The sequence below is a fragment of the Nyctereutes procyonoides genome, unplaced genomic scaffold (assembly GCF_905146905.1).
Source record: "Nyctereutes procyonoides isolate TBG_1078 unplaced genomic scaffold, NYPRO_anot_genome, whole genome shotgun sequence".
NCBI lineage: Eukaryota > Metazoa > Chordata > Mammalia > Carnivora > Canidae > Nyctereutes > Nyctereutes procyonoides.
Genome location: NW_026575052.1, coordinates 984,331 through 995,303, shown reverse-complemented (window position 1 = coordinate 995,303; position 10,973 = coordinate 984,331). Strand labels below are relative to the sequence as shown.

At 64.3% G+C, this 10,973-nt stretch overlaps 1 protein-coding gene across 1 annotated transcript; it reads right to left on the bottom strand.

Moving 5' to 3' along the window:
- Positions 1-295: 295 nt before the first annotated feature.
- Positions 296-10,396, bottom strand: DRAXIN (dorsal inhibitory axon guidance protein). Its single transcript, XM_055331184.1, has 6 exons — positions 9,988-10,396; positions 7,626-7,816; positions 5,577-5,688; positions 5,126-5,215; positions 3,708-3,797; positions 296-428 (listed from the first exon to the last, which is right to left on the bottom strand). The coding sequence occupies exons 1-6, from the start codon at positions 10,394-10,396 to the stop codon at positions 316-318; spliced, it is 1,005 nt and encodes a 334-aa protein (XP_055187159.1). The 3' UTR covers positions 296-315.
- Between the last annotated feature and the right edge of the window lie 577 nt (positions 10,397-10,973).

Here is a 10,973-nt window from a genome sequence, read left to right as displayed (position 1 = left end):
CCGGCTGCGGCTTCTGCGTCTCGGGCAGTTCCTCCCGTCGAGGGAAGCCTCTCCGTGGACTCGAGGCCGCTGCAGTGCCGAGGCCGGGCACGGGGGCCACTCCCCACACCGCCGTGGCGGGAACTGGGGCAGGAGCTGGGGCGGGGGTGGGGGGCGGCTGGCGTGGGGCTCCCCTCTGGGCCGAGGGTCCCGGGCTCCAGCCCGCAGCCCCGGTCTCTGGGCCCCATCGGGTTGCCCACTAGCTGTCAACAAAACGTCCGGCTTCTCCAAACCTGCGGGGTCCCCAGGCCGGTGGGGGGCGCCCCCCTTGGGCCGCTACACGTTGATGAAGGACCCCTGGTCGCCGTCGGCCGTCTCGGGCTCCACGCAGCGGCCCTTCCTCCGGGTGACCCTGCGGTTCCGGTGGAACCTGGCGTAGCAGCGCAGCCCTGAGCGAGGGAGGCAGGGGTCAGGGGCGCCCCATGCCTGGGCACCCCCAGCCCACGCCCTCTCACCGCCGCCCTCCTCTTCTGCCGCACAACCCGCCCGCCCCGTCCCCACTGGCAGCCCAGCCCAGCCGGCTTAAAAAAGGCGAAAGGATGGAGAGACAGATGGAGCTCGAGGCTATTTAGAGCCCCACGTCGTTCCGGCGGCGGATGCCTCGAGGATGCAGCGTCTATTTAAAAAAGTGACAAAGGAAGGCAGACTCCAACCTCCCTATAAAACCCCCCACGACCCCTGCCCCCGTACTCAAAAGGAAATCCAAACTTCCCTCTCTGGCTTGCAAGACCCCCCGGGACCTGGACCTGCCTCCTGTCTGCCCCTTCCCGTCCGTTCTCCTCTTCACGAGCTCCAGCCACACAATCTTCTTGCTTTTCCTCAACACCCAGCCATGTGCTGCCTCAGGCCCTTTGCACTTGCTGTTCTCGCAGCCAAACTCCCTGGCCCAAGCTTTGCATCACTGGCCTCTTTGGGGCCTTGAGGTCTCAGAGACCCTCCCCGACCCCTCTAGCTGGTGTGGGCGTGGCCCTCCTGGCCACCACGGGGAGGGGTTGTAGCCGAAGCTCCGTCTGTCGTGGCCACAGGCGTCCCCTGGGAGACACGGCTAAGCATATTTTTCATTCAAGGCCTCAGAAGGCCACACCTTCTGGGTGGTGTGAGTGTGGCCCGAGCAATCCCTGCACTTCAGGTCAGGCGTGGCCCCGGGAGGAGAGGACGTGGCTACTCTAGGATCCACTCGTGTCGCTCCCGAGAGGATAAAGGAACCGCTGTGAAGCTTGTGCTTTCAGGGGCCTGGAGTTTACACCTGGGTCATGGGGCCACACGAGTGACACTTGGGAAGCAGCCGGGGATTCACGAGCAGGAGTGCTTGGCTCCCACGGAAGTCCTTCCAGAACCGTCCACGACCCAGGCTGGCCGAGGACCCTGGGCTGAGGAAGCAGGGAGTCCCTCCCGCGTGGCACCTTGGTGACAGCCTCCTCCTGGACCGGCTCTCATGAGCCTCCTGGGCGGTCACTTCCAGCCTTCCTTTTTCTTTTCTGGATCCTAAGTCTCCAGGGAGGAAGCAAGAGCTTCCTTCCTGATCCAGAGGGATCAGAGGAAATGAGCTGCAGGGGCTTGGGGGGTGGCCTGGGGAGGGTCCAGGGCAGGAAAGAAGGAAGGAAGGCTCCCTGGCCAGAGGGGCCGCCCAGCCCGGACCAACCTGGCACGTGCAGCTCAGTAGGGCCGCATCCCCTCACCCGGGCGCCGGGGTGGACCTAGGGGCCCAGGAGCTGTGAGGGGACCTCAGCGCTGTCGGGACTCCCTGGGCTGCACTGCCCTCTTGCTCCCTGCACCCCTCAGTCTCCTGCTCTGTGAAATGGGGCCTCAGCGCTGCACACAGGTAACAGGAGGTCGTTTCCGCATCTCCCGCCCCTCGCCACCTCCGCCTGCCTCCATCCCCTCACCTCCATGGGCCCTCCCGGCCTCCGCTCCTGCCCCCAGAGGCCCGCAGCCAGGCCGGGTCACTGCTCGGCGTACAGCCGGCCGACGCCCTCCGTTATAAATCAAGCCAGGTCCTGCGTGATGGTCTCCGCCAGCGTCCCCCGCACCCTGCCCCTCCAGCCACCTTCTCTGTGGGCCACCGTGGGCCGGGGCGCTCCAACACGCCAGCCTCACTCTGGCCTTTGCCCTGCTTCTTGCATGGGTGGGGCCCTCCCTCGCTCCCTGCACCCTCCATCCTCAGGTGGCCGGGTCCACACCCCCCTCCCGCCCGCTGTCCTTTCTAAAACAACTCTGACTCCTCATCGGACCACCCTGATTTTCTTTAGAGTCTTTATTTCTTTCTAAAGACATCTTGTCGCCTTATTTGCTTAATATCTGCGCATCTCGCTAGAATGGAATCCGTGGGAGCGGCTTGCCAGTTCTCTCTGCCCCGGCATCTCAAAGGTCCAGAACCTTCGAGAGCACTCGGTAGATACCTCTTCACTGACTAGACCCAAGTAGCTTTATTGCTGTCACAGCAGATAATTTTTGAGGCTAATCCGAGCAAAAACGGGGCTTGCGTCCCAGGATGGTTAATAGAAGGGCCGAGACCAAATTCTCCCACTCAGGGCATGTGAGCAACCGTTTAGCTACTGAACAATATTGAGTAATTATTGTTCAAATTTTTTTTTTGAGAGAGAGAAAGCACGTGTGCCTGGGAGAGCAAGAGGGGTGCAGAGAGATGGGGAGAGAGAGGATCCTAAGCAGGCTGCACTCGGCGTGGAGCCCGACTCAGGGCTCGGTCCCACGACCCCGAGATCGTGACCTGAGCCAAGAGCAACAGTCGGACACTCAACCGGCTGAGCCGCTCAGGCGCCCCGGTATTTTATTTTATTTTATTTTATTTTATTTTTTTATATTTTTTTTGTATTTTATTTTTTAAAGGAATCCTTATCTTTTTAGAGATATATCCTGAAATATTCGCAGGTGGAAGATGAGTAAACTCCCCCCAGAGTCGCTTTGAAATCAGACTAGAATCGGGGAGCTCAGTGGGGGGAAGACGGCCGGGACTGGTGGGAGCTGGTAAGTACTGAAGCCGAGTGACGGCAAGCAGGGGCTCCTTATTTCAAACACATATACTGGAAATGCTTCGGAGGACGAAATTAAAAGTATTCCCCGACTTTTCCAGCTGCATGAATTTGGGCAGGTGGCTTAGCCTCTCCGTGCCTCAGTTGGCTCAGGCGTGAAATGGGCCAGTAACAGGTCCTAACTTGGGACGGTTGCGAGGATGATGAGAGATAACTGGAGTGACGTGCAGGGCACAGAGCCGGGCACACCTGGGCGGGAGCTCGGGAGCGTGAAGGACGCCGCCGGGCTGGTGGAAGGCCACCGCCACCGCCGCCCAGCCCTCGTTCTCACCCCGGGAATGCCGGCCCCGGGGTAGAATTCGGGGGTAAAGCGCCAGGCTTCTCAGATTCCGTCTTATTTGGAGACACGTGCTCCCTTCCTCCCCCTCCCACCTCCGATCTCGCCGGCGATCACGCCAGCTTGTGTTTCAAGAGGCGAGGAAAGCAAATCTGAGAAACGATGCCAGGAGTCGAGACTCCATGAGTTCACAGACTGGGGAGGCACCGAGCGGCGCTGCTCCCAAGGGATCCCGCCACCCTCTCCTTCCCCAGGGCCCCGGCCCGCCCTCTGCCAGGACGTCTCCGCCCCTATTCCGTGCAGAACCGGGGGACCCCCCGCCCCAGAGAGCGCAGGCTCACCTTCCACACACATGCAGTCATCAAAGCATTTGTTGTTGAGGCCTCGGTTGTGCGGCGTGCAGAAGTGCTCCCGCAGGTCACAGCAGGTCCCTGCCCACACAGCAAGCGCGGTCGGCCCAGCCGCCCGGACCCTCCCCCCACACGCACAAAGTCCCGCCGGACAGGAGATCCGTCATCTCCGAGGCAGGGCCGCCTGCTGCACAAGGCCCCCTACCAGGACCACCGAGGACGTTCAGGGCCAGGGCCCCGCGGGGCCGGTGGCAGGGACCCCAGCTGCCCCTCATGGGCGGGGCGGGAGGGGCCAGAGCAGCTGGGGGGGCCCTAGGGACACCTGCTGCAACACCTTCTTTGACAATGGGGACACCAAGACCCCCGGGGAGCCCCCGGACGGCCCAGAAGGAGGCCCCGGGGAGGCCCAAGGCAGGGGCTCGGCCTCTAGAGATGCAGCCCGCACTTCGGCCGCCTGCCCGGTTGGCCCCAGCTCAAGCCCTTTCCCCTGGGGTGGGAACAATGGTTTGGAGCGGAGACAGTGGGTCCGAGAGCTGGTGGCCTGCCCTAAACAGCCACACTGCCGCCGTGATCGCTACTTTGTGCAATGTTCTGGCCGCTGAGGTCACCAGCGGGGCACCGCGGAAGAGGGCTTGGTCTCCCTTCTTGCTGTCGGGAGGTGAGGGGCGGTCAGCTGGCGGCCTGCAGCACCTTCAGGCACCCCCCAGGCCGACGCCACCCGGGTTCCCCGGCAGCCCAGCCAGGGCCGGGCACAGCAGGGCGACCAGGCCTAGCCACTCTGGCCCACGCGGGCTCCGTGGGCCGCAGCCCTGCCCCGGCGCTCCCCGCGGGCTGGCGGAGACCGCCTCCCCGGTTTCTGGGTCCGGTCCTGCTCCCCGCCCCCTGCCGTAGGCCATTCACAGGCCTGCCGTCTTCCCCCAGAGTAAACCTGCTGCACTTGGAACCGCCCCACCCCAGTGTCTCCTTCCCTGGGGGGGTCCCCATGGACCCAACAAGGGCCAGCAGTTGAGGACACCAGCCAAAACGGGATGATGGGCGCAGCTGCTGCACAGGTGAGGCCGTCGTGACGGCACCCGCCCCCCAGGCCTGACAGCGTCCTAAGGGGACGAGGGCAGAATTAAGCCCGAGAAAGTCGAGGGACAGCGTGGGGCGGTGGTTAAGGACCAGACAGGCCCCGGCCGGAGCCACCTCCTGGCTGTGTGACCTCAGCAGAGACACTCAGCCTCTCCAGGGTCCCACTTCTGGGCTGGGAAAGTGGCCATGGGAGGGGCCCTCTCGGCGGGTTGCTATGGGGATTTCCCACATGGCTGTTAGCGTCCATCATCCTGGGGGCCCGGGGACGTCCGCCGCCCCTTCCCCCCCTCCTGGCTCCCAGCCTCCTGCCCTGCGCGTGGACGCTGCTCAGGTACCTGGCAGGCAGTCCTGGTGGTGGTTGCACGGCGCCCCTGCAGCCGCGGATGTTTCGTTACCGTCGCTGGAGAGTCTCCCCCGGTGTTTCTCTGGGGACAAGAAGACGCGCCGTCAGAAGCGGACGCCCGCAGGCCAGAGCGACTGAGCGCCGGCCCGTGCTGCCCCCCGCGCTGGGCCGCGTGGACAGGACTGTCCACCTCTCTGGCTCAGTCGTCTCCTCTCTAAAATGGGATCGATGGTAGGATAGACCCAGCAGGTTGTGGGTTTTTTGCAGGTAAAAGGAGTTGCCGGAGGAAAGCACGAGCACGCCCTCGGGCCCGATAGCAACATCTGCACCCCGTTGTCAGCTCCCGTTTCCGCTCCACGCGCCCCCCCGGGACATCTGTAGGTCAGGCTGGGCTCCCCGGGGCCCCCGCCCCGACACGGGGGTGGCAGGGTAGGCGGACATACCTTTCTTCTTCGCAGAGGGCCAGACTTCGGGTCTTAAGTCTTCGTAGTCGGTCCAGTCGAACAAGGCCATGTCCAGCGTGGGCATTACCTCCCCGTCAGGCCTGGGCGGAGCCTGCAGACAGCGCATGAGGGGGGGCCTGCAGCTCCCACAGCGGGAGCGGAAATGGGGGCCCCCAGAGCCCGAGGGCAAAGGAGGGATCCTCAGAGGCCAGCCTGGAAGCCCAGCCCGGGGTGGGGGGACACGGGGACAGCTGCCCAGGCCCCGCTCCAGCCGCACTCAGGCAGCTCCCAGGCCGCAAAGCCGCCACCCCGCGGGAGGGCCCGAATGGTGCAGGGGTGGTGCAGCCGGTGATATCCCTCCGGGCCTGTGGGGGAGCGGCTGGGGCAGCAGGTGCACCTGCTGGCGGGTCTCTACACCTGTGCTGCGGGGGGCGGGGCTTGGATGAGGCCGTCGCCCACCCACTCACTTCCCCGCCCCTTCTCTCCCCCCAAAAAGCTCTTGGCTCTTCTGTGGCGCCCTGAGGCCACAGCTCCTTTGGGCTCACAGCCCTGGCCGGCGGTCCTGGGGGTCGGACATGGGCCCTGATGGCATCTTCGAGGGCTGGGCTCTCAACCGACGGGCCTCAGGGGGCCTTGGACAGCATGGATCACTGCCAGGTGGTCCTTGGAGAGGGTCCCTAGCTTTCATCAGAATCTCAAGGGGAGGGGGGATCCCTGGGTGGCGCAGCGGTTTGGCGCCTGCCTTTGGCCCAGGGCGCGATCCTGGAGACCCGGGATCGAATCCCACATCGGGCTCCCGGTGCATGGAGCCTGCTTCTCCCTCTGCCTGTGTCTCTGCCTCTCTCTGTGTGTGTGTGTGTGACTATCATAAATTAAAAAAAAAAAAAAAGAATCTCAAGGGGAGGCGGTGCGCCCGCGGGCTCAGTCGGTGCAGAGAGCGACTGTGACCTCGGGGCTGTGAGTTGGAGCCCCGTGGTGCGCGTGGAGATGACTTAAAAAATAAATTTTCAAAAAAGATCCTATTTATCTATTTGGGAGAGAGAGTGAGTGTGAGAGGGGGAAAGGAGCAGAGGGAGGAGAAGCAGAGTCCCCCCCCCCCCAGCAGCAGGACCCCGGGGTCGTGACCTGGGCCCAAGGCAGACGCTTCACCGACAGAGCCACCCAGGCGCCCCTTAAAAATGAAATTAAAAAAAAAATCTCAAGGGGGGGGGACAAGACCCAAAAGGGAGTAAGAATGACCTACTGCTTAAAAAGTTTTATTTCTTCTATGCATATACTTTATTGATCACCTTAAATAATCATATTTGGGAAAAAAATCAAAGCCACGGAAGGGGTCCAAGAAGGGTGCGCCTCTTGTTAGTTCCGAGAATGATGCTAGTAGCTCCTCCGTGCCCGTCCGTCTACAATCACCGACGGCGCGCCCGTCTGCCACCCGGGCTTGCGTGCGCCATGTGGATTTTTGGGAGATCTGAAGCAGAGAGCTCAAAGTGCTGACTTACGTTTATTAATTCTGTGTCATGGGGACATGGTTTTTTTTTTTTTTTTAAGATTTTTTATGTATTCCATTGAGAGAGAGAGTGTGTATGTGTGGGCAGGAACAGGGTGGGGGTCAGAGGGAGAGAGAGAAACAGACCCCTCCGCCGAGCAGGGCACCAGATGCAGGACTCGACCCCAGGGTCCTGGGATCATGACCTGAGCTGAAGGCAGATGCTTGACCGACTGAGCCACCCAGGCGCCCTGGGGACATGGTTTTTTAAATTATTACTATTATTATTCTCTGGACTTTTGGGCAAACGTACGATTGCTCCTCCCCGAGGCCCCTGCTCTTTCCCACGCAGAGCCAGCGTGCTGAGCTGGCACCTGCTTCCTTGCCTGTCCCTGGACTGAGCCCCTGGGACCCCTTCCTCCCGGACAGTAACAGCCCTCCCAGTAGAGCGTGCACTGGGGTGCAGCTGGGCTGCACAGGCACCCGCCCCCCTGGCTCGGAGGCCTCGGCCAGCTGCCTCCCACCCCCGGGCCTCCGTGTCCAGCTGGTCTGGGGCCCCTTACCTGGGGCCACAGGGACGTGACAGGCAGGATCAGGGACTCCTCCGTGGCAGGTGCCGCCTCAAAGGTGGTTAGGTAGAGAATGGTGGGGGCCAGGCTGGTGGAGGAGTCCTCCATGGTGGCCTCCAGGGCCTGGTCCTCGGAGGGCTCTGCTTTCTTCATCAGGGAGCTAGGGCCTCGGAGCACGGCGCGGCCTGAGACACGGGGCGGGCAACAGGGCCTTTATCCGCGTCAGCCCACGGCAAGGCCCATCTTCAGCCCCAAGCAGGGCGGCAGCAGGGCCGGGGGACAGGCGTGGGCTCAGCCAGTGCTCCTGCTGCCCACCTTCCTGGAGGTGATGAGGGGCCGGTGGGGCGGGGAGAGAGGAGGGAGGGGACGTCGCGGATGAACTTGTGGTGTTGCTGGGGAGACGGTCGGCCCAAGGATGCTCTCTCTGAAGGAACATTCCAGCACGTTCAAGGCCGGGTTGGGTGCAAGTGCGACAAATGGGAACTAAGTGGGATTGACCACGGGAGGCTTCCTGGAAGAGGTGCGGTTTGAGTGGGGGGATAACGTGATGGGAGGCATCTCGGGGGAGAGGACCTGGACAAGTAGGAGCCGCAGCTTATCCTCTATGAACAGGTGCTTCCTACGTGGTGACGATCATCACCCTGCTGTGTGCCGGGCCCCGTCGTGGGCCGGATCCTTCCTTAGGGGCATTACTCTATCTAACCCTTCTCCTGGCGTTCGCCTAGGACCTGGGTGCTCCTTCAGGTTCACGTATGGGGGGACTGACGCACAGAGAGGTCAGCCGGCAGCCAGCAGCAGCAGAGCCTGGATTCAAACCCAGGTCCCTCTGAGCACGAAGCCAATGTCTTTTAACCACTGATGCCACCTCTCAAGACTCAGGGCCGTTGCAGGAGGTTGAGTGCGGAGGGGACAGCGTGCGGGGTGCGGCGGGGTGGGGGGTCAAGAACAAAGGGACTTTGAGAGAAGCCCGGGGCGCCTGGGCTCATCCTCGCCTCCTTCTCAGGCAAGCTCCGAGTGTACGTTTGGTTGGGCCAGTTGAGGCCACCCCAAGCCCCAAAAACAAGTCCCAAAGAGTCAAAGGGGACTCGGGGACCAGTAAATCCACCCCATTCATTTTATAGATGGGGCAACGGGGACCCAGTCACCGGAGCTGTACGGCACGTGAGCAGGGCTGGACCTGACCTGGAGACCTCCACGGCCTCCTCCCCCCTTAGGGGTCCCCTCGGCCCCATGCAGCTGGGGCCCGGCGCTGAGCCGGGACGAGCTCACGGCCCTGGCGTCCTCGAGGATGCCGGCGTCCCCTCTGCAGCCTGACCCACGGCTCCGGTGGTGCGGGCCGAGTCAGCTGGGCCCTCCTGAGTGTGCCACCCACGGGGGTGGGCAGGCCTGGCGGGGAAGCAAGCCCGGCTGTTGCAGGCCGGGGGGCGAGCCTCTGTCTCTCCTCCTGCGCGACAACACCCATCTCACATCTGTGGGACCTGGTCCGCCAAGGGACTCGGGAGCCCAGGTTGCCTGGTGACCTCGGGGCCAGCTGCCCCCGGAGGAGCCGCCCAGGGCAGGGCGTGGGGCGGGGGGGCACCTGCCGGGACGTGTTTGTTCGGGAGCTGAGCGGGCACAGGGCGGGGGCGGCCGGCCAGGGGGCAGCTAGGCCCTCACGGGCATTCAGGGATGTGGGGGAGAGTCGGAGGCCGGGGAGCACCCCAGGGACACACGGGGCAGAGGCGGGGGGACGACAGCACGTCTCTCCCCAGCTCATCTGCGTCTGGCCTCGAGGACGGGGATCCCAGCCTGAGAACAAGTCCAGGGTTGGCCTGTGACGCCCGCTGCTCATCGCACCCGACCCGCCGGCTGCCCTCCCAAGCGTCTGAGTCGTCTAGGACTCCACACTAGGGTCCGCGGGGCCATCGTCCTCATGCAGACGGGGAAACCGAGGCGCAGGAGGCTGACCTGCCCCGGGGCACACAGCTGGTAAGGGGCAGGGCCACAACCCCGGCCTGGGCACACCTGGCTTCAGCATCTGGGCGCCCGGTCCGAGCCCTGGATGTGGGTCAGTGATGCGCGCGTGGATTTAGGTCAGACACAAGGGGGAGCTTCCTGACTGAGGAGGATCATTCACTGTTCGGGCTGAGCTTCGACGGCTATGCCTCCCTCCCCCCCCCAAGCTCCACCACCCGGCCTCGCCCGGCGCCCCCATCGCATCACTCTGACCTCAGAGAGACCCCCCGCCCCGGGGGCTCAGTGCCTGCCCTCTCCGGGGCTCCCGACGTCCTCCCAGGGTCCTCACTTCCCTCATGGCCCCCTCCCCCTGCCGACCCCCTCCCCCGTGCCCCCCCTTCCAGGGCAGACCTCCGGCTACCTCTGTGCAGTTTCAACCTCTCCCTGCGCCTCTTGTGCTCCCTGCCGCGTTTCTTGACCCTCTCTGACCCACGAGGCCGGTTGTCCTTCTCAGGGTAGGGCAGCGCCAGCCCCAGGAGCGGGTCCTCGTCCTGCAGCAGGCCCGCAGGCCTCTGCCCGGGCAGCCTGGAGGCCTGCCTGGTGGTGGAGGCCACAGTCCCGTCCTGGGCCCGCTCCTTCTTGGCCGGGCCCCGGTGGCGGTGGTGGCTGGTCTGCGGCACCCACAGCACCGGGCTCTGGAGGTCGATGTGGTTCTCGGGGAGGTTCCGCGCGGGGGCGCCGGGGCCCAGGGAGCCTGCCGGGTGCAGCTCCAGGAGCAGCAGGAGGGCGGCGAACAGCACGGGGACAGCGTGGGTGCCGGGCCGGGCCATGGGCTCTGGTCTGGAAGAGGAGCAGCCCGTGAGGCACGGTTCAGCCAGCCCCTGGTCTCCTGCTTCCCGCCTCCGCGCCCCGTTAAGGCCCGCGGCTCGGGGGCGGAGGGGGCTCTGTCCGGGGGACATTCGGCAGCTTGTGGAGCTGCCCCCGGGGCCGCAGGGCTGCAGAATCCGGCGGCCGGGGTCGGGGCGCCGCCGGGAGCCCCGCGTGCACGGCCCGGCCCCCTGGAGGCCGGCGGGGAGACCAGGGTGCCCAGGCTGGAAGCCCTGGTTTAGAGTCCAAGCTCCAGGCAGGTTCCAGATTAGTCTAGAACATTCCCTTCTCCGCGCATACCTGGACCCTTCGCCAAGCCCCCGGACCGGGCCGAGTCCTTCCGAGCTCAGAGGCGGGCCTGTCCCCCGGGGCTGGACTCAGCATCAGGCTCAGTGCTCACGGGAGTTTCTATCACTCGCTCCTTCCCCGCGGCTCTCGAGTGGCTTCCAGCGTTTTCCGGAGCCGAGACTAAGCGCCGCACGTGTCGTTGCCGTGTCTGGGCTCGGGCGCTCGCCCGTGGCTGCCCCGAGACAGCCCAGT